The sequence below is a fragment of the Prionailurus viverrinus genome, chromosome C1 (assembly GCF_022837055.1).
Source record: "Prionailurus viverrinus isolate Anna chromosome C1, UM_Priviv_1.0, whole genome shotgun sequence".
Classification (NCBI taxonomy): Eukaryota; Metazoa; Chordata; class Mammalia; order Carnivora; family Felidae; genus Prionailurus; species Prionailurus viverrinus.
Genome location: NC_062568.1, coordinates 30313186 through 30336866, shown reverse-complemented (window position 1 = coordinate 30336866; position 23681 = coordinate 30313186). Strand labels below are relative to the sequence as shown.

Below are 23681 nucleotides of genomic sequence, written 5' to 3'. Positions count from 1 at the left end.
CCCCCCAGCATCATTGACAAAGAAGTTTCATTAATGGCAGAAATGGATAAAGTTAAAGAAGAAGCCAGTAAGTAGATACGTGGTTGTTTGGTCAGGAGCCTCCCAGCCAGAAGCAATCCATAGGTCGACTGACACTGATATGGATTCTGAGTGGGGTCCTAAAACTCACACTGATTAATGAGCTCTGTAACCTTAGGCAAGTCACTTAGCCCCTGGAAACCTCAGGAACCTCATGTGGAACAAAGTCAGAGGAGTAGCACCACTGAGCGCACAGCAGAATAAGGCACTTGGCAAATAATAGCTGTTAGCTATTTAAAATTTTGTGCGTATAAAGGACTACTGATAGTTTTAATCAGGTTTAACATGACATTGAATTTAAAATTAAATTTTAAAACATAAGTTTTTAAGCTTTCACAACTCACACATCTTTTTTTTTTTTTTTTAGTGTTTATTTTTGAGAGAGAGACGGAGACACAGAATCCAAAGCGGGGTCCAGGCTCTGAGCTGTCACAGGGTTCTGACTCAGGGCTGGAACCCACCAACCATGAGATCATGACCTGAGCCAGTCAGATGCTCAACCAACTGGGCCACCCAGACACCCCAGCAATTCACACATGTTGCTATGTTACTTATACAGTCCTTTTCACTTGTCCTTTCTTAGGTTCAACTAACACAAGTTTAACAAACTAAATTCCCCTAAAAAATTTAGTCCATTTGAAGTTTACTTAAATTCCCTCAAACATTTTGAAGTACATTTATAAATTTAATCCATCTGATTTTTTTCAAGCACTTCAGATGCCTGACAAGGCAAACTCACAAACCTAAGAGCAACATATTCGAAGCTTTTAAGCAGCTCTTATAAGATTAATAATTCAAACTTAGAATTATACTAAATGAAGTTTTCTTAAAACCCTCCCGCTTCTGTTTACAAACTTAGTCAAATCGGCTGACACCTGCCAGATTAATACCTCAAAAGAAAATCAGTTATGTGTTTTAAATCAAAATCACAAATGGGGATGGTTTAATGTAATAATGTAACTGTTTAAACAATAAACAGATGATCTTGATCATTGCAAAACTCCTAAATTTAACACAAAATATCAGTATACCTTCAGTTTGATTTGTTTTATCTTTATACTTGTTTCTAATTCTGAATTTTCCACTGTTGTAAGGTAACTCAACAGCCAGTAGGACAGGACTATCTCAAATAGGCTGAGGTTCATGGGCTGGAAATTTTAACTGAGACAAGATGGCTCAGTCAGATTCAACACCAAGCCGGAAGTGGAGTTGCCGAGCCCTTTTTAATTATCGAATTCAGCCTGAAGTTGTTAATGGGAGTGCTAAAACCATATTTTTCAGCTGGGATTTAGTTTTATAGTTCTTATCTCCTGGGCATTTAAAGTTTTTCATCCTTACCCAAATTTTATCTTGTTAATTGAATGAATGGCAGTCTGTACCCCAACCTGGTTTCAGCTAAATTCCTTCCCCTTTGACTGCAATGCCTTTCTTTTTATCAGAATGAAGGATCAGAACAGATTCTTCATTCTTTTTGTATTTTTCTTGCCTGGCCCTTGGTCATAATTCAGTAGTCACTTTTTATGGAAAATAGCTATCAGTGTGTTTGTTACACAGTCTTTTAAAAATAATCTTAAGTAATATGTTAGAATCTAAAATGCAACAAGTTTTATTAAATAAAACTAAATGTGATCCAGGGTTCAGCTGTGGAATATTTAGGTAGTTATGCAATCCCTTTGATTGTGAAATTATTTTACTCTTATGAAATCTGTTGATTTCTTCAGTAAAAGTTGATTACTACATGATTTGGGATTTTCCCTGTTTCTCAGGTATAGCTTATTTTTTCTTTTAAGTTTCATGTACTATTGATAAAAATATTCACAGCCAGCACAGACACAAATGTTTCTCTAGTACCAAAATGCAAAGTTACTAGCACGTCACTTTCTAACAGGTTAACGAAAGACCACAGATTTCACATGTTCATTCTATCTCCTTGAGACAATAATATTAGGTGCCAAGACCTATGGGATTTGGAGTATCTCAGGAGAGCATCCTTGTTTTTCAAGTTCATTCAATCAATAAACATGTACTATGTGCTTTGTATGTGTTATGTACTGTCAGAAACTGTGTTAAGCAGCAAACAGTAAACTTTGGGACCTGCACATAAAGAGTTTCAGCCTAGCTGAAATGGCAAGACGGTTGGCAGGGTTTGCCTAACTTCAGTAATTGATGCCATAGCTCTGGTTTTAGAACTGCCCAGAATGTGGGGAAGCCATTTTGCATGCATTGGAGGCAAGCAGAACTGAGTTCAAATCCAGGTTCCACCTGTTTATTGGCTGTGTGACCTTGTACCATTTTGTTAACTTCTCAGAGTCCAAGGTTACTTATCAGAAAAGGGGGAATAAGAATAGTATGTATCTCAAATAGTTATTATAAAGATAAAATGAGAAATATATGCCAGGCACTTAGCACAGTGCCTGACACAGTACAAAAAGGGAAAAGCACTTACTGGTAAAGAAGTTTGTCCAGCCTTCTCATGTGACAGCCAGAAAATGGAAGCCAAAGGGGTTATGCAGCATCTCTCAGGTGACATGCCTGTGTCAACTATATGTCTTCTCCACAGGCAAAAGGAACCACTGAATTTCCCTCCACTAAGAACTGAACTGTCTTTACAACCACCATCTTGAGCTTGCTCATCTATGATCTCAAGTACTTTCCATATTTTCTATTTGCTGCACATGTTATAAACCTTATTTCCTCAATTATGACATAAGCCCCTCTATCTGTCATGGCATCTAACACAGTGCTGAAAAGACTGTAGGTACTTCATAATATTTGTTAAATGAATTACTGTAATTAGTTAGTGTAGGCTGTCGGATCCAATATTAGTAATTGCAAAAAGAGGACGTATATTCTAGATGACTATATCTCACTTTATTAATCACATTTGAGGTTAGCATCTTTTAGTGTATGATACTGAACATGTCACGTCAGTGATGTCATTTAGCTCCACAACAGCCTTACAAGGTATATATGATCATGACATTTACAGATGAAGAAACAAAGCATGTTGCAGTGCTGTGGTCTCGGACTTTGAGTGAAATTTTTTTGAAATTTGTTTGAGGGTAATTTTGTTGAAGGCCAAAATAGGTGTGTTCTTGGGATATCAAATTGATTGCCGATCTGGGAAGAAAACATTACTTTATATTAACAGAAACACAGATATATTATGAGGTAAAAATGCAGGATTCCCAATAATAAAAAGGGTTCCAAAGAATCTTTGTGCTTGAAAGCTTTGTGCCTATTTCAAGTCCACCCTCTGCTAAGGAATATTATTTGAGAAGCCCGAAAATTTTCCATGGTTCAAGCAACAAGAGCAAGCTTCCAATGTGTTGCAAAAACTTGAAGGAATTTATAAATCCTATTGAGAAAATGGATTTCAGCATACCAGATACTGTTTATAAAAGCACCTAAATAATATTAATGAAGTCATGAATGCAGTGAAAATTAAAGCTTTATGAAACTGTCTCCCTCTACAGATTTCCAAAAGGATGGTGCTTGCAAAATATAACTTATTATTCTATTTTAAATTTGGGGATCAATGAATCTTAGGATCTGATCTGTCTTTGTTTTTGCTTTTTGTTTCTGTGGTTGATGTTTTTGAGGTGAAAATGTTGGTGTCCCCACAGAATTCTGGCTTTAGATCTCAAGTTTTAAGCCTTTTTCATAATGGAATGCTTTGAAATGTTAATGAGACTATATGTAAAACTCATCCCAACACTTGCTGATGCAAAATATTCATTTCCATGCACATTTGCATGAGGGTAAACTCAGAGTTTATTGGTGATCTTGCACCTGCATTCCTATTTTAGGGCCCATTTATATCTATTTCTACAAAATCTTTTGTGTGAAGGCCCAAGTTTTTCTCAAAAAGTACAATTATCCCTAATTGTCACCGGTCCCACAAATGATCCATTAAGAAAAGTCAGATCTGTTTAATTGTGTAGTCATGGTCTGCTGACCCCTTCACTATCTGCTCATCAAGTCTAGGCCTTCAGAATTTTTTATCTTTGCAAGAGCAAAATACTTTGTTTCATCTTCCCGCTCGAGAATCGTCTTTTCATACTCCAGACCTTAGTCCCATTCCTGTGGTGAATTATAATGGCAGACAAGTAAATAATCAGCCAAAGGTATAAGTGCTGAATATAAGTGGCCCTTCTAGAAAAGGAACTTCTCTCCTTCTTTGCATATTCCTTTTGAATAATGGATTGATTCATTCATTCAGTCCTCCATTCAGCAAACATACATAGTGGGCACCCACTTTGTACCAGGTCCGAGTCGGCATGGACACAACCGTAAAGTGCAGCCTCTGCCATGATTGGAGACGCCTACAGGGGCCAGGCTGGTAACCTTAATGAGCAGGGCAGAGGGTGACCATGGCATGCTGGGCGCCATGCTCCATCTATAATGGGCAGCAACAACTCAGGGGTAGCCAACGGTTGCCACATGGCAATGCTGGCCAACTTTGGCCAGAAATGCCAATATTTTAAGGGAAGCCAGAAATCCAGGTTCCAAGTGGAATCTCCTAATTTTCAAATGTGGACAATTAATTTGTAAAAGTAATGTGTGGACCAAATAATACACAGGTACACTATGGCCCAAAGTGTTAGTAGGCCACCTTTTTGTGACCTCTGGTCTGACTGGGTAACTGAGACATCATTCAGTAATACATCATCTGTGTTCAGATGGAAATTCTTTTCACAGCCATCGTAGGGACACATTTTACACTAGCTCCTCTGTATTTTGAAAGACTACAGGCACAGATCAGCCTCTGCTCAGCTACATGGTATTGTAAATGGGAAGCAGGGAGAGTCCTGGTAAAAAATCAAAGCATGATTAGAGTAGTTTGGCAAACAATTAGGCTTTATGAGTTACAGATTACTTATTTTATTGACTTCTCAACATTGGTATCAGCATAGAAAGACAATGTTTCTCTGTTTGTGGAATAGTTTATAGTTTGCAGGAGATCTTAACTCTTGATTGCTTCTGAACTTTTTTGGGAGTTTTTAAAGTGACTTTTTGACATTTATAAATTAAGAACTCTTACAATCAGAAATTGTATTGTTTGGCTCCGCAGGTGTGCTATAAATCTGGTCTAATAAAGCAGTTGGCCTTTGTTCAACCAAGAAGTAATGTGAATCCAACATGGATATCATCTTAGTTGAATGGACTTCTTTTTTCTTGTAACTCAAAATGCTTGTCCAAAAGAAATGAAGGCAATTCATATGTGATTTAAATTCAAGAACTTCAAGTTATCTATTGGAAGATGAAATTTCATATTTAAATCTCACCCTATGTGTTTGTATGCATTGCTTTTGAGCTCTGTGATCTTTTGAGAAACACATACACGCACACACACACACACACACACACACACACAAACACACGTTCACCTGTGGACTACTACGTTTACTTGAACCTTTAGGTCATCTGACAGATGTGTGAAATATGGCACCAGAAAACTCCCTGGTGTCTTCTCTGCATGTGCAGATGCTAAAGAGTATACACAAATCCAGTTCAAGCAGGCTTTTACTTAACCTTGAAATTTTTCCATGGGGGACACTTAAAACAAAGACAAGACACTCTCTGGTCTGGAACTTCTCTCTGACTGCAAAAATGAAAACAGATCTGCAGAGTATCAAAAGCAGAAGCATTTTTTAGCTCACATAAAGCCAGTAAAGTAAAACTTCTATGTCGTATTCCAATAATAAACCTAGTTGCTCTAAAGGAGTGTTAAAGGTCTGATAATGTTAGAATTTAATAGTGGACACAAAGAATGGTTTTTGTTTAGTGGACTCCTTTTCTTTGCAATACCATTCAGATAGGATTTTACTAAGTGTCTTTTTCTTGGTGATAGTTGTTCTGAGTAATGCACAAATTTGAAAGTCCAAATTAAGTAAGTGAGATCAGACGCCAGTGAAGAAAACAAAGAAGACTGTGGGTGTACAGTGAATCAGAAGGGACCGTGTTTGATTTGGGGATTGGCAGATAAGGACGTACAGAAATGGGTGATTGGTCATGAGCACCAGGAGCAAACCCACCTCGGTGACCAACTCAGAAAACATAGCCATGGTCCAACAGAGTGATCAGTGTGTTGAGAGAGAACTGATACCAAGAAATTAGGTCACTTAATATGTTTAGGTCTCTGGCCCTAACATAGTATTCTTTCTTATTTGGCAGTGGAAATCCTGACTGCTCGTCAGAAGAAAGCAGAGGAACTAAAGAGACTGACAGATCTAGCCAGTCAGATGGCAGAGATGCAGCTGGCTGAACTCAGGGCAGAAATTAAGGTCAGTTCTAAAATATCCCAGCCTGAACTCTGAGCCAGAGATCTGATCCCCATTATGTTTGTTTTGCATCCATAGAGTGCTGCTCTCTGAGGACCTAACATCATATACCCAGCTCTCTTTCACAGTGTTGAACTAGAGCATTCAGAAGGGCGAAGAACCAACTTAATCACTGTATTTAAGTATGCTATGGTTTGAAGGGATATATTATTACAGAGAAGTACGAGCTATTTTCTTAGGCAGTGGAGACTGACCCAAATAAAATCTATTCAACCATGAATTATAGCTGGAATGGGGGGTATTATTTTCACCATATGTAATTTAGGTGTATGTATATAAACACACGTGTGAGTACACAGTGAGTATGAACTGAGTGTAACAGTAAGGATTCTAAATCACACACAATATACAGAGACTTCTTTTCTGTATCCTTTTCTAGCTCACTTGCCCTTTTATTGAGAATACCACCACAAATATGTATTTATTGGATTTCTACAGTTGCAAGCAATAGAAGCTGACCCTGGCTAACCTCAAGAACAAGTGGAATTTGAAAGAATATGAGTGCAGCTCACCAAAGTGTGATCTGAAGACTCCAGGCTACACTTAGGCAGAAACCCAGGCAGCCACCTGGGTAATACAGGCAGCAATAATTACCAGACACTCTTCAGGGCACCATTAGAGTGCGTCACCTTCAGATGTCATCACCCTTTGTGCCACCCCACCCGATTCGCATCCCAAAGAAAGAGATTCTGATTGGCCTCCACTTGGATCACATACACCATTTGGCCAAGGGATGCCTTGATTGACAGACCTGCCAATACTGCGGATCTCTGAAACTGCACTGGGGTACGGTAACCAGAAAAAAATGGTTACCAGAAAGGTGAAAACAAGTATCTATAACAAACCAGGAAATTACAATTTATACATTTTCCCTTCTCCTCTTCTCTTTCCCCAGTATACTAAACATACATACATGTATACATGCACTTGGCTTCTAACCACCTTCGAGAGTCTCGAGTACCTTGAGGACTCAGCTGCTACTAGGTTTTACATAAGATTGTCTGCTTATCCAGGCAAAACCTGGTCGGGCATGGTGGAAAGTGGCAAGTGACTATTGAGTCCCTTCTGCCCTGGTGAAGCATGAAGGGGAGCCCTGTGGGGATAAGGACTTCCTCCGAGGGTCCTGTGAAGTCCTAGTGGCCTTTCCTTCCTCATCTGCTCTTCTGGTCGTTGTTGCTTGCAACCAGTCAATTGCAACTTCTTCCTAACTAGTCTCTCTCCCTCTGCTGTCTCCCTCCAGCCTGGTCATCCACCCTAAGACCAGAGTTACACCCCAGAGCAGATCTGTTCTCCCCCAGTTTGGTCCACCCTTCCCATCAGAATAAAATCCACAACTGGACTCCAGTATATATATTCCAACTTCGAGCTCTCATCCCTTGTTAGAGCATCAGGTGAAGAATATGAAGTTGCCAGTTTCCTAGTCTATTGAAATTTACTTATTTTCCAAGTTTCATTTCTGCCTACCAAAATCCCACTCATCATAAAATGGATAATGGCACAGGCTTTGGAGTCAAACAGTCCAGCTCGTGTGACCTTGGGTAAACTACTTTTCTCTTAGATTCCTAGAACCTTGATTCCCCTTATATAAAATAGAGATAATAATAGTACTGACTTTGTAATAATGTGATCAGATGAAAATGAGATTATCTGTTAAGAATTTGGCCCATGTCTGGTAAGTGATCGGTAATTTTTTTTAATGTTCCAGCACAAATGCTCCCCCTTACATGACTCTTTCTCTGTTCCCCTCTGTAGGAAATAATTCTTCCTCTTTTATATTCTTAAAGCACCTTCCACATTCTACCTTATATTATGTTTAGTGGTATCTGTTTCCCTTGCCATGTGGTAAACTCCCTGGCAAATTCAGGAGGGACTGAGTCATAGTTATTTCTGTATTTCTCACTCTGACATCTACACACAGATCTAAATTTTAAATGAATTGAAAAATAATCTCTTTCCCACTTCCTTTAACAGGAAGTGGGAAATTCTACCATTGAAGACATTGAAATCTTGAAATTCTACCATTCAAGATAATGTTTTCTAGTTACTAAAGGCTTTTTGCGCTTCCTGGTTCCTGGCTCCCTATCACAACAGGGAAGGATGACATGTCTTCTCTCCAGGGATAATACCTGAGCAAGCCATTGGCCAACTTAGGAAGACTGACAGAATGTAGCCCCAAAATTAGTAACAGGACAAAACATGCCAGAAGGAGCGCAAGGGGTGCTAAAGGTTAAATACATGAGTCCAGACACACATTTTGCCTGATCACGGTTTTCTCCAAGTCTAGGCAGGGGAAAGACAGGATCCTCACCTATTCCCAGAACAAGAAGGTGATCATGCTCCAGACCGGTCAAACCAAGCCTGATTAATGGAGCCACACGGTGACAGAACCGGCATGACTGCCTTCCTGGTTAACACCATCAGTGGTAGCCGAAGAGCAGAGTGAATGAATCTGCAGTGTGCCTCAGTCATTTCTGTAACTGTGGGGCTCCTGTTTTACTTCTCTTTCCTCCAGCACTTTGTCAGTGAGCGTAAATATGATGAAGAGCTCGGGAAAGCTGCCCGATTCTCCTGTGACATTGAACAGCTAAAGGCCCAAATCATGCTCTGCGGAGAAAGTGAGTTTTGCATACTTGCTAAATAATTCTGTGTGAGTAAGCTTGGTGCTGTTTGGAGTTGATATTGGAAATGTCAGGTGTGCGGTCCCCCAGCGGGGTTAAAGCAAGGTCTAAAGAGATTTAATGATCTAAGGTCATGACACAAGTCACTAGAAATGTCAAGATTTGAACGTAGAGTCTTCAAATGCCACTGCCCATCAGTAAATCCCCAGGATTTATTAAGCAGAACAGAACAGGTCCACTAGTCTATATCTTTTGCAAACTTTTCTTAAGCACTGCCAGATAAACTGCCTCTCTGATTTCAAATAGTCTGGTTCCACGGAGACCTGTTACATTGAGAGCCAGTCTCCCTAACAAGTCTGGGAACAATCGGCTCTTGTCGTAAAGGGCCCAGCTGTCATATGTGCTCTGCTCAGCAGTGCTGGGAGCCTCTCCCCTGGTCAGCTCTCTGTGCTGAGTGAAGTCTGAAGATAATGAAAGACTTCGCTTCAGCCATTAGCTTTAGTCTTGTTCGCTATTAAGCCTTAATTAGAGCAGTTAATGTGCAACAAAATTGGCTGATCTTTTTTTTTCTCCTACTCCAGCCCACCCACCAGGGGAGGTGGGAATGAATAGTGAAATGGCTTTAAGGACAGGCACAAGGGGGAAAGAAGGACTAGTGAGGGACATGGAATACCCACAACCTCAGAGTCAGCTGAAAATTTGAGATTTGGCTGCATTTTTTTTTTCAGAGTCGAAAGTGCTTTTTTTCTTGATCTAAAGCTTGATCTAAAATTAGAGAACTATGTTAAAGAGAACTTGACATTACTTCTATGTAGCTTTTGCACTTTTTATGCACATGTTTAATTTGTATAAGTTATATATTACATCTATAATTATACTACATGTTACAATTTATACTATACTACATAATATATAGTAATATGAGATGCTTTTACCATTTTATAACATATGGCTGAGACTTTTCCATGTCAATATATTTAACTCATAATTTATATAAATATAATTGATGTGAACAGTCCCCTGATTTTGGACATTTAGGTTGCTCCCAAATTTTCACCATTAAAGTAACACTGCTGTAAGCATCCTTGTTCACATATCTTTGGCAGTTATTTGATTTTCTGACTGCATTTCTTTTTTTTTTTTTAAAGATTTTATTTTTAAATAATCTCTACACCCAACATGGGGCTCAAACTCACAACCCCAAGATCAAGAGTCATATGCTGTACCAACTGAGCCAGCCAAGTGCCCCCTTATTGCATTTCCTTTAAATTATTTTCCTTTTTTTAATACATGTTCTCTCCCATATATAAAAATCTACCCATTTATCATTCTCTACCCCCAGCTTTTGCCCCATCTCTAAAAACGCAGACAGTCTGCTCCACAGTTGGCAATTTAACTGCCCAAGCTACTTTCCATTTCAGCCTGGTGATGAGCAAGACCCTGATGCCAAGTGACTGAAGAGGGGTGGGCAGCTCAGCTTGCCTGCTTTCCTCCAGAGCACGTCCAGTGCCATCTAGTGGGAGGAGCCATCCGTTACCAAATTCCAAGGGTCCACATGAAAGTCAGCCTCCCCTGTTGCAGACAATAGTCTTCTAAAGGCTCTTTCCAGATCAGCTTTGTTGACAGCATATTGGAAACCCACAGCTAATGAACCAGATATAGTTGTCCCTGAGCTGTAGGAAAGAATGACCCCCGTGAAACTGGTCTAGTGAGCACAAGAGCCACTGAAACCCCCTGGTCATGTTCGGACAGCCCCCAACGTGCTGTCACACCTTACCTATAAATAAGGGGACTATTTATCCCTTATTTGGGGGATAAATGATGCATCCCTGTCCTTTCCATTTCTAATGTTCTATGATCCCTACTAGTCACTGCTAATCCTCTGGAAGAACCCTAGGATTAAATCTGATCCAACAAGGGTAGCAGAGAAAATTACTTTTAAAAATTGGTGACAATTTTAAGATTCAAAGGTCTTACTGTCCAGCATGGCAGTCAAATTCTGGTGAACTGTGAGAGGGAGGTCATAACTTTATCCTTGAGTGATTCCCTCCAGCCCTGATTCAGCATAATCACATAGAAATCATCCCATCAAAAACCACCTCTTTCAAAACCAACGGGAATGGTGATAATAAACATTGAGCAGACCTGCCTGAGCCTGCTGGGAATCTGTCTGATTAGTCTGCATTGACTTTAGCATTGGAACTGGTGCAGATTTGCAGTGGAGCTGTAGCAAATGGGGTTGAGAAAAGGCCAGATAATGTGGCTCTCATGGAATATGCAAGATGCTTTAGGGCATGTTTGGGGCTGGTAGGTCTGGCCCTGTTGTCGCAAAATATGCATGACCCAGGCTGACAAAATTCCTGACACCCAACAGGACATCATGGCTCTGATGAGCCAGGTGTCCACGTGCCTCCTGGTTTTTCTGCATCTCTGCAGCACCCACTGGTCTAGGGGTCTGACAAGGAGGGCAAAGAATGGGTTTGGTAATGGGGGCGCCTGGGTGGCGCAGTCAGTTAAGCGTCCGACTTCAGCCAGGTCACGATCTCGCGTTCCGTGAGTTCGAGCCCCGCGTCGGGCTCTGGGCTGATGGCTCAGAGCCTGGAGCCTGTTTCCGATTCTGTGTCTCCCTCTCTCTCTGCCCCTCCCCTGTTCGTGCTCTGTCTCTCTCTGTCCCAAAAATAAATAAACGTTGGAAAAAAAAAAAAAAAAAAGAATGGGTTTGGTAATGGGGCAGTCAAGAGGCAAAATACACTTGTGGACAGGCATGGGAGGATACTTCCAAGATTTCATTGTCTCTCTTCCTTTTGTGGTGCTTAACCTAAGGAATAATATTAACGTTGCTCAGATATGTCTTATTTCCTACAAATGTTTCCCAACTTGGATGATTATGCTGTAATGACAGTTCAGTGATTCTCACTGAAGAGCTTCACTGGCCTCACAAACACAAAAGTGCCCTTTCAAATAACAGCTTTAAAAAAAAAAAAAAAGGAATGTTTTTATGAAGCTTCTGCCACTTTTTCCCATCTTTTAACCGGTTACTAAGGCAGGAGTGTTCATGGCATAGCCCATAACACCACACGCTTTCTTGTTGCAGTTACACACCCAAAGAACAACTATTCCTCAAGAACTCCCTGCAGCTCCCTGCTGCCGCTGCTGAACGCCCATGCAGCAACCTCTGGAAAACAGAGCAACTTTACCCGAAAATCATCCAATCACAACAAGGCCTCAGAGGGTAAAGCAGCAAACCCAAAAATGGCGAGCAATCTTCCCAGTGCTGCCGACAGCTCTCACCAGGCCGTGCCAACTAATAAGCAGGTAAGCCGCTCTGGGCAGGCAGACCCTGGTGCAAGGTGCCGGGCAGAAACCACCTGCCTGACCTCGGAGGTCTCCATCAGCCACTGGCCTCGCAGAACTCCCCTGGTCCATCCAGCCACATTTCACAGGCACTTTCCTAGGTGGAGGAAGTGTCCTTCGTACACTGTGGCATTAGGAGAGTCCACCTGAATGAGCCAGCTCTTCCTGTGCTTTTGGGGCCACCACCCCCAAGCCCTGGTCACTGGCCCGTGTGCAAAGGGGACTCACACAGACGTGGGAACAAGACTCTGTACCTGGCCACTGACGCTACTGGAGGGAGGGAATCTGACATTTGGTTTTGAAGATTCTTTAATTCCCATTGATGTGTAGTTTATCAGTAAGAGGCCAAAGTTAACTCAAATTTCTCTCTCTTGGGCTTTTGGTAAAGAGAATACATTTCAAAATGACCTTATTAATTCTCATCTGCCGTAACACCTAAAAATGTAAGTGTCCAAAGGTCAGTCTTCCTTCATTCCTTTGCTTCTCCACTATATGCTTGAGAAGTGATTTCCCTCTTATCATAGGAGAATGAACAGGAAATGGAATTTGATGATAACAGACGTTGGGCATGCTATAAAGACACCTTTCATGAATTCTAAGAAAGAGAGCTCAAATAAAGAGACTTTTTTAAAGCATTCCCAAATGCTGGTTTTCTAACAAGTGCCCTGTTGGATTTTGTGGTCTAGGTCTTTTAGAATTCTCATTAATTACACTGACAGACATTTCTCTGGCCCCAGGTATCTTCACCAACTCTAAAACAGCACTTCGACAAGGAGCATTTCATATTTCACATCTTCATAGCTTTTGTTCACAGCTTTTGTTCTTTGGTCATTATTAAACCCCATACTAAAATTAAGTCTAAAATTTAGTCTGGGCTTCCCTTTCACTTCTTTAAAAACAAAAGCAGCCAGATTAAATGCTAGCCGCATAGATACTTTTTCAGCTCACTGTTATCATTTTCAGCAAAGCATTTCAGGCAAAGGCTCATTTAAATGGAAACATATACACAAGCCAGAGCCCTGTAGACCCAGGGAAGAAAGGCCCTTGTACCAGGCCCTGTGCTTTCTCCCAGCCACGGCCATCCCTATGGAGCAAGACCAAAGAGATGTCACTACTCAGAATCTGTATTCTCCCAAGTACTCAAGATCCTGGAATTCTATTCCCAAATGGCACCAAGCCTGCTCTCAGGATTTTTTTTTGGACCACTTCCCTGGATATATCACCTTGAGGGCAGACCATACTACCAGTATGCACACTCCTAGGTCCAAAGGATGATTGTTCATGGGTGTGAGGACAAATCTTAAGTGTGCAGGCTGAAGTGTCCACATTTGTGTGTGCAAGGCCCACTCACAATGTTGGAAGGAGTCAGAGGGAGGAAGAGACAATATTCACTCGTGGTACATGGGCTTGCCTTTGTGCTCTTGGCCTGGGCCTTGAATTATTAGGGGTGGATCTGCCATAAACCTATACCATCCCATCACAAAGCACAAATGTAGAACTGTATAAATTTGTAAGTCATAAAATTACACATTTTAATAGTAGAGATTTGATTTTCATCCAAGGCCCGTATTCATGGAACAACCTATTTATGAATCTTGTCAGGAAACAGTATGTGAAATGGGAATAGCTCCACCACTTTCTAACTGTAGACCTTGGGCAAGTCCTTCAAATTCATTATCCTCATCCATAAAATGAAGCAAATAATAGCAACTGTCTTAAAGGGTCAGTGTGATGATAAATGAGATGGTACCTTGCTTGATGCCTGGAACACTTTAAGCCCTCAATAAATGTTGGCTGTAACTGACCTCATAGAGTTCAGAAATCTTTCCCTTGTACAGAGACAGACAAGCTAACCATTGCTTCCTTTCTACTCTTCCATTTATATTCTTGGTTGCTGATTTGTTGAAGGCTGCCAATTTTCCAGTATGATGTTTCGAAACTCTTTGGCTAAGAACTATATAAGGTTTAGAAGAACTAATTACCTCCATGAAAATACATGTTACTTCTATATCCTGCCAGGATCTACCCGATACACCTCATCCTTATACTTACCCAAGATAATATTTCTAAACTATGATATTTGTTTCAAGATGATAAAATAGAAAAACTGCTTTAGACAAGAAAAATTACAAACCGAATTTTAAACAGAATTTTACATTTTTCCTCATACATTGTAATGAGAATTCATATTTCTAGTCTATTTAGAAGGTCCAAGAAATTTTCACGGTAGAGAATCATCATTATCCTGCCTCTGTGTTACATTCATTACATTATATTTTAAGCATATTTTATGGGATTTCTTTATCCTGGTTCTTGATTTGTCTGTCTTATACTCTGAAACCTCTCTTCCAACATCAGTAATTGGAGTTCCACTTGCAAGACTGTCCACTGTTCTTTTAAGCTTTTATCAGCTTGACCTCATTTTCATCTTGTCATTGTCTTCTAGGATGTAAAAAAAAGCTTACCTGTGGCTTAGAAATTTGGTTTCCCTGATGGTATCTGCGGTTTGTTGGCACCTAATACCTATCTCTTTTCTTCTTTTGGTAGAATGGATCTTCTAGCCAAAGACGAAGATTTAATCCACAGTACCATAACAACCGGCTAAATGGGTCTGCCAAGCCCCAGGGCAGTGGTAATGAAGCTGATTTGATGATGAAGGGCAACAACCGCCATGAACACAGAAGACAGCCGCACAATGGCTTCCGTCCCAAAAACAAAGGTGGCGCCAAAAACCAAGAAGCCCCCTTGGGAACAAAGACCCCTGAGGCCCCGGCCCATTCAGAAAAGCCCCGGCGAAGGCAGCACGCTGTAGACAACTCGGAGGCCAGGCCTTTCCGGGGTAATGTCACTAGGGTTTCACAGTGCAATCTCTGCCCTACAAGAATAGAAGTTTCCACAGATGCCGCGGTCCTCTCAGTCCCAGCTGTAACGTTGGTGGCCTGAGCTAGGAGAGAAAAAAGCAGTTTTCACTCAGTTTTGGTTCCCTGCCCGAGGTGCTGACCCAATTCGCTGCCAAAAGAGAGTCAATCAGAATATACAAACCCTATATGGTTGTGTCATCCTCTCTTAATCATTTTTACTAATTCTAATAATCAGCTCTAGCTTGCTTTCATAACATTTCATGGCTTTGCTTGATCTGTTGATGCTTTTTCTCACCAAGACATTGCAGCATTTTAGCCAGGCAGTATTTACTCATTTGTTAGGAAAATCAAGATGTGGCTAAAGATCAGAGGCTCAGTAGCAACCTGTGTTGTAGCAGTGATGTCAGTCCATTGATTGTCTTTAGAGAGTTAATGTTGGAAAAAAAAAAATCCTTACCGATCAGACAAACATGATCTGCTGAAGACACATGCGCTTTTGTAGAATTTAACATCTGGTGTTTTTCTGAAAAAAATATATATATACATATATTGCTTTATTTGAAACAAATTAAAATATGCTGCATTTGACACCTGGCTTGCTTTTTTTTTTATTGATGCCTACTTTATTATTAAATGTAGTACTTTCAGGAAAACTTTAGAGGTTGTGGCACAGATCTCTCCACAATACTCTTTCTCTTCGGACAAGTCTTTTTTCAGAAAAAAAAAATAATGCCTCACAATGGCCCCTGCCAGTACATTGCCCGCATATAAGTGGATATGCACCCCAGTCATCTTACACACAATGTGGTAGTTTGGAAACCTTGGTTGCAAGTGACATAAACCTCAGCTCAGCCTAGCTTAAACAATAAAGACAATTTATTGGTTCAGTGACTGAAAAGTCCAGCAACAAACTATGCCTTGGGTCCAATTTGATCAGGGCTCCAGCTCATTTCTCTTGATTACCTCCGCTCTCCTTCCTCCATAGGCTGACAGTGTGTTCAGAGTGGTGGCAAATAGCTGCCTTGCTTCTAAGTTTCAAGTCCATGCCCTACACTGTCTAGAAGAAAAGAGATGCTCTGCAGATAGCATGCATGGGGAGCAAGTATCCTTATCAGAAGTCCCTGCAAGGGTCTTGAAAATCATTGGCCCAGATTGCAGGTAGGCTTGTCGCTACACCAATCAATCACCAGACTGGGGGAGAGGGCAGCAAATAAGATATACTTATTAGCATAGACTAATGGGAGTCCAGCCCCGCAGAAACACAGGGGCTGTGTGGGAAGGGCTACTGTTTCCTCAGGAAGAGAGAATGGACACTGGAGGGCCGAAGCCCCACAGAACCCCACGTCCCCTATCTTTGCAGGGCACTTCAATAAGGGCACTTCTTCCGTCCAACTTCTTTGTGTCCTACAGATTGGTTGGGTTCTTTCAAGTGCAAATGCTTATTTTGAGCTCAGCGTTAACATTTTTTCTGGCGGCCCAGGTTCAGTGGCTCCCCTCCACAGAGCGGCCCTGAGCAGCGGCCCTGAGCCACGCAACCAAGTACAGGAGGATGTTTGCCTTCTCCGCAGAGAGCTTTCTGAAGTCTCTGGATGTACCTAGAGATTTAATAGGAATTTTAAATGTTAAGTCACATTCCAGGAAGGAAGGAAGGAAGAGGTGTTCGTTCAAATAAGAAAGATAAATGTTCAGGACTGCAATCCCTGTTTACTCCATCTGAGGCCCTGAATTTATATTTTACAAGACAGAAGGACTTTGCACAAATTTTGTGTAGCAAGATTTGGCCTGCCACTGAAAAAATGTCAGTTTAATATGTGACCGCTTTAAAGATGAGTCAAATAATTCTTGCAGCAGGAAAACACTACATTTTCCAGGTCAGGAGTGTACCTGCCTTTGTGAGCCTTGGCCCCTACCACTCTCAGCCTTGACTGACTGCTCTCAGGGTTAAGACAGCTCAAACACATTCGTAAGCACATTGCAAATGCCCCCAGCTCACAGAAAAGAAATAAAACAGAATGCTAAAAAGTGTTCAGACCTAATTATGGTTTTTTTCCTAGATTTTGCCTTTCTTATGAGACCCTGGGCATGTGAGCATTTACTAATTTGTATGTTTGAAATGGTAATTTCAATATTGTAGTGTCACTGTCAGGCCATTTAAATACTATATTATGTCTGCTCAGGTGGAACCATTGTGATCCTGTCGCATTCTGCCATTCTTTTAAAATGTTTTAAACTCCTTTAAAAAAAAATCCACAGGCAGAAGCACTCTCCTGTCTCTGCTTAATGCACAATAGCCAGAAAAATAGATTCTTCACTCTTAAACATTTCTTTAGTAGAGGTTAAAACATTTTAATACCCATGAAGATTGAATAACTTCAAAACTCACCTACATTGTACCAAGACCCCATCTGTGAAATTCAAACCTCCCTGTTGGGTTCCCATTACATTCCAAATTTCCATTCCATTTGAGAATCTTTGCAGACTCCAGCTCTGTCCTGTTGAGCCTATCCTAGGGGTGCTGAATGCAGCAACACTTAGAAAGTTCAACAGAAGTCATACAAAATTCATCCTCAATAAAAGACATTATGACAGTTTGAGGGAAGAAACTAGAAATACAACATATCCAAATTAAAGCTCAGTTCACAAGTAGTTCAATTCTGCTGGCATCAGAAAAAGAGATTCTAATTAAATATTCCTAGGGAAGCAACATCAAATGAGGTTAATGGGAAAAGTTGCCAGACCAAAAGCGACCTGCAGATTTTTGCCAAAGTAAGAGATTTGGAACTTGTGATTCTGAAAGCCTAGATTTGAGCCTCAATTTCAATTTAATCATGAGAAGAGGGAATCTAGGACCTGATCAGTTCTTTTCCTAGGGCAACTGGGGTAGGGGAAGGGTCAGTGGAGTTGGGAGAACTGATTAAAGACTAGAGGTAGGGGTGCCTAAATTCAAAACCTAAATTCAATTGCCTGAGAGTTTTCCCTCTCTCCCTTTCTACCTTGTATCCTACCCTGCCTGTTTAGAGTGCCCTCTTGTGTCTAGAGATGGTAAGATTTTCACTTCTCTACAGACACGCTAACGAGAGCATCCAGAGGCCATACCTAAATGCAGGCACAGGTGGGCTAGGACTCCAGAGTTATCCCAGGCACCAAAAAAGTGAAACAAAAGAGAAATAACCAGTTACCTGCTCCCACATTTCTTCAGCAAACTCATCATCACCATCCAAATCATTCATCTGGCTAATATGCTGCTCCCTGAAAGTACTGAGCCATCCTAACTGCTCTAATTTGGTGAGAAAAAATATGAAGAGTTGCTAAATGCCAGGGATTCTTGTTACCTCAGAATTTGAAGCACGATTTTAATACTATTCATTGCAAGCTATTAGAAGGAACTTTTTTTCATCCTTTTGTTTTTTCTAACAAGGCTTTATAAATCCTAAGGAAGTTTTCTGTCTGTTCTTAGTTTCAAAGAACTCCCTGGTCCTTGGAGGAAATCAGCCCAAACCAGTGTTTAATCCCATTACAGCAGCCCCCTAGGCAAAGGGCACTCTGGTCTGGACCCAGTCGTGCTGTCCAAGAAGCACACAAGGTTGCTTTCATCATTCAGGTTCTTATAAATTATTTTTGGTGATTGATTTTCACAGGACCCCTTGCTTGTGAACTCTGCTTCTTCTCACAGCTTTTGGTGCTACCAGTAAGTTCAAATCTCACAGGTGACATTGCCATACACAGTTTTTAGGGAATAAATAGGTTCTAAGCAAATTTGTTTCTTTGCTTGAGAAAATATGTAGATTTCTCACACATAAAAATAATTATTTCAGCACTGTAAGTGCAACAATGACCAAAGAATTTCTACAGAAAATGAGTGTAAAAGGTGCCTCCCATCAAAAACAGAAAATACCTATTTTTAACTTCAGGTGCTTAAGTTTGAATTAGATTTACCAGTTCCTAGTCTCTTGTGAGAACATACACTTTCTATAAATTAGTATCACTGTGTAACAACCTGGCCAATAATGTTATTACCCCTCTGCCAATGCCTAACACACAGTAGGAACTCAATAAATACAAGAGAACAGATAGGAAAGAGTGGTCAACTCCAATATGCCTAGAACATTGTGGAGTCTAAATCCAAAATAATCCAATAAGTCAATTCTAAAGAAGATGGGAAGAGAACAGAGCTACTAAAGTTTTGACCTTTGTGGCAGACTAGCTTGACTCACATCCAGGCCTCACCACTTCCCAGCTGTGTAAACTTGGGCGTGTTTCTGAACATCTCATTGCCTCAGTTTCTCCATGGGCTGATAACCATACATACCTTGGAGGTTTTTTGTAAAGACTGAACGAGTTAATCTTTGCAAACCACCTGGAATAATTCCTGGCACTTTGTATGGGTCAGGTAACCACCAAGTAATTACAATGGGAAAGCTTTATAAATTTATATAGGGAAACTTTATATATATGTTCTTTTTTATGTGTGTTTATGTGTGTGTGTAGGTGTTTATGAATGAGAGAAGAAATAATTAGTAACGAGGGATTAGCTACTAAAGAGTACAGGAATAGCAGACACAGGGACAGTTACCACTGGAGTTGAGGCAGACTGTCCAAGGAAAAAACAAGTTTGGGAGAGCCACCCACCCCTACTCACCCTGGCCCCATAGGCTGAGATTCTGATCCTCTAGAGGAGGGTGTACCTGTGGTCCACTGAGGGTCAAGAAGTTCACTGAGATGCTGGCAGCAAGAAGCCACCTATGGGACACTGGAGAGCCAGAGAGGAGCTCCAGAGGAGGTGCTGGCCACTCTGCCAGGGGTCCCCCTGCAGGGGTGCCACTGAACTCACTAAGAATCTGGCTGGGGTACCAGCAGGGATACTGTTGAATTATCTGGGGAGCCAGCGGGGGTAGGCTGGACTGGAAGCTACTGCCAAAACTGAGGGTGAGGGCTTCTGGGGGGTCCCACACCCCAACTAAGCACCACAGGAGCAAGAACACAGGGATGCTCAATGAGCGAAGAAAAAGCCCCTTCCTCACTCCTGTGGTGTCCCTCCAGTGACAAAGCGAGATGGCTAAAGAGAACTGCTTATAGGGTCCAGCTCCTGGATCACAAGCAAGGCAATAAGGAGTGGATTTAGAACTGTAGGGCCCAAGGGCAGGCCACCCCTACAGAACCAAGAGGCAAAAGAGTTGATAACTGGCATAATCTTAGAAAGCACTAGCCGAGGATTTGATAAATAATAGCTATGCAGCATACAGAAGACTAAACAGCATGCAGAAGTCCTGTCCCACTCATCTTCAGAAATGGAGCAGCAAGCTTCCATAGGAGGCCCACCATAGTGCTTAAGAGCCTGTACTCCAGGAAGATAGCATTCATGGGAATCCTGCCTTAGCCTCCTACTAGCCGCTAGGTGGCTTACCAAACCTCTTGGTGCTTCAGTTTCCTCCTCTATAAACTGGGGATGATAATAATAATATACCTACATTCTAGAGTGGTGTACTAAATATGTCAGTATATAGGGCTTAGGGGAGTACGTCTTCGTTTTTCTTAGGTAGTTGCTTGCTCAGAACAGCAAACAAGTGTTTTTAGTATTATACATCAGGGAAAAAGAATTTCCCTGCCCTTCAAAGTCCTTCTAGCTAGACTAAGAATCAAACTGACATGAGGCAGATTAACAGGAGAAAATAAATCTTATTTTCATACATATGGGGAATCCACACAGACATGAAATTCCCCAGTCAGGCAAAATGAGGTATACATGTATCCTGAACTAAGGAGAAGTGGGCAGGGGTCTGGAACTTCAAAGGGAAGGAATGCAATTCACAGAAAGATGAAAAAAAGTAAATGTTTGGTAAATAAATGTTTGCTGGGCCACTCAGAAATAATGGGACATAGGGAACTTTGATCAGAGGCCTTGCTAGGTTCCTCTCTGTCTAGGATATCTAGTTCATATTATTCTATAGTTATCTCTGGTGAGTGCTCTCTTCTTGGAACAAGTCCTCTATCTAAATTCTGTTTAGGTCCTTGATGGGGGAAAAAAGGAGCTTTTCCTGAATCTGCTGGGTTTTGATTGCTTTCAAGCTCAAAATAATCTTCACGCCAAGTGGTCCATCTTGGGGCAGGCTGCCCTTGGCTCCTACAATACCAAAATCAAAAATGTAACTGGGGGCTAATAGGATACATTTTTAATTGGCGGGCCTGAGACATCCTTTAATTCTCACGGCTCCATTCCTGCTTGAGATGGACAGCTGTGATGTTTCCTCAATATACCATGGGCCCCGGTTAGGAGAAGTGATTATTTTGCTCAGGTTAAGCCACCAAACTGAAGCAATGGTTCTCAACTAGAGGTAGTCAATCTTGTGCCCATCCCCAACCCCTAGGAGACACTTGGAAAAGTCTGGAGACATTTTGGTTATAACAACTAGGGCAGGGATCCCTGGCCAGGGATGCTGCTTGACATCTTACAGTGCACAGTACAGTCACCCACAAGAAATAATTATCCAAAATGTCAAATAGTGTCAATGTAGAAAAACCCTCATCTGAAAAAAAAAAAGAAAGAAAGAAAAAGAAAAACCCTCATCTGGAGGGTACAAGGGGTTTGGAGGAAGGAAAGAGAAACAGAGCTGATGAGCAGGCACATGTTGCCTTGTTCCCCTAGCTATGCTGGGTTCTTGATTGGTTCAGCCTAGCTTACCAAATCCAGACTGTATAACCTACAGCTGAAGTCTAAATATATAGCTTCTGAAGCCCTTGGCCTATTCCCGTCATCTACATAGAAGTTGAGTTCCCACATCTTCCAAACCGAGAAGTTAAGGGCTGAGTTCTTGAAAGAGCTGCTATTGAAGCAGAATGTCCAAAGTTTTAAGAAATCTTGGCAGACAGAAGCAATAGTTGCCTTTTCCCACCTAGCAAATATACTCCCTTTTTCTTTCCGTAACATGCTCTCTGTCTAAAACAAGTTTCTCTTCAAGGCTTCAGGCCCCCAGTTCATTTCCGTAGCTGGGAAAAATTTTTACTAAGGTAATGAGGGCTTCGGGGTAAAGGAAGGAAACGAAAAGTATGAGAAGCAACAATACAGCATGAAAAGTTGTTAAATAAACAAGTAGGGAAGAATACTGACTGACAGTTACTATAAAGTTCTATTTGTCTTAGCCAGAGCCTACATCAGGAACCGTCTAGCTATCAAATATGAAATGTATACAGGCTGTCCAAGACAACACATGTGAACAAAGAAAAATTAGCTTTTCTGTAACAATGTGTAAGAATGTGTAAGCCATGTGTATCTCATGAGGCTGACAGAACTGTAAGTGAAAATGGCCCCTTTGAGGCTGCACCACCAACCAAATTCCATGAATAGGAAATTCTGAAAACAGCTGGAAACCAATTTTTTTCTGTTAGCTATTCATGATGTTTCCTTTTTTGGCTTGAAATCATGCATACTAACTGCAGCCCTCAACAAAGAATCACTCAGCCACTCTTCACTGAGGAATCAGCAACTTGTTGACAGTTTTCAAGGCTGTTTCCGCATATGGGAAAATGACAGTATTTTCCATCATTAGAAAGTTCCTAGTTAACTTAGGAATACACATATGTAAATAATTTGAATACTTTCCATTTGCTATAGAAGTTCTTTCCCTTCATTTTATCCAATTCATACTTTCCACTTAGTATCTAACCAACATCCTACCAAATATAAATTAAAGCTATCCAAAGGGATTGCAGGTATAAGGCAATTCTTTTTTTTTTTTTTCCTTAAGTAGGCTTCACACAGAGAATGAGGTCAAACAGGGGGCTGAACATGGTTCCCAGCGTGGGGCCTCGAACTCACCACCCTGAGATCAAGACCTGAGCTGAGATCAGTTGTCAAAAGCCTAACCAACTGGGCCACCTGTGTGCCCTTAAGGGGCAATCTCTTTTAAGGTACACTTATATTCATACAAATGTTAGCATTCTCCCCTTTACAGTACAATTTATTACCACAAGTCTTTGTGCACATTCAAAATGCTATTTAAATAAAAAAACCTTCTATGCACAATTTCTCAGATAAAGTCAAATATTCTTGCATGTTAATTCCTTCTTTAAAAATCAAGGAATAGCTGGATAATAATTATACTGTATTTAACCACAGACTGGGAAGTGAGTCAACAATTTTTTCAGCGTTAGCACTGGAATAGGACTCAGTCTGTGAATGAAAAAGAAATTGCATCAGCAATTCTAGCAGAAGCAATAAAGCAGGAGGGGAGAGGCCAGACTGCTTTTTTCCTTTCTCAGAAGTCAGGCAGTGTTGGCACCAACCTCTCTGAGATCTCGTGATCTATTGCTCTGGATTACTTTAAACAACTTGACAAGTTATCTAACTGTTATGGTCATTACTAATGGTAATTTTGGTCATTAGCAGTAATCACCCTACTAGGGAACCTCCACTACCACCTCTTTTGTTC

General features: G+C 41.0%; 1 protein-coding gene across 9 annotated transcripts in view; it reads left to right on the top strand.

Moving 5' to 3' along the window:
• Positions 1-15843, top strand: part of SPATS2L (spermatogenesis associated serine rich 2 like) — a 170109-nt gene extending 154266 nt beyond the window's left edge. For all 9 annotated transcript variants that reach the window (XM_047872556.1, XM_047872557.1, XM_047872562.1 and 6 more), the window contains 5 exons: positions 9-67; positions 6256-6365; positions 8935-9037; positions 12135-12355; positions 14942-15843. In XM_047872556.1, coding sequence (XP_047728512.1) covers positions 9-67; positions 6256-6365; positions 8935-9037; positions 12135-12355; positions 14942-15337 — 889 coding nt within the window. In that variant the 3' untranslated portion in view covers positions 15338-15843. The remainder of the gene's footprint in view (positions 1-8; positions 68-6255; positions 6366-8934; positions 9038-12134; positions 12356-14941) is intronic.
• The last annotated feature ends 7838 nt before the right edge of the window (positions 15844-23681 follow it).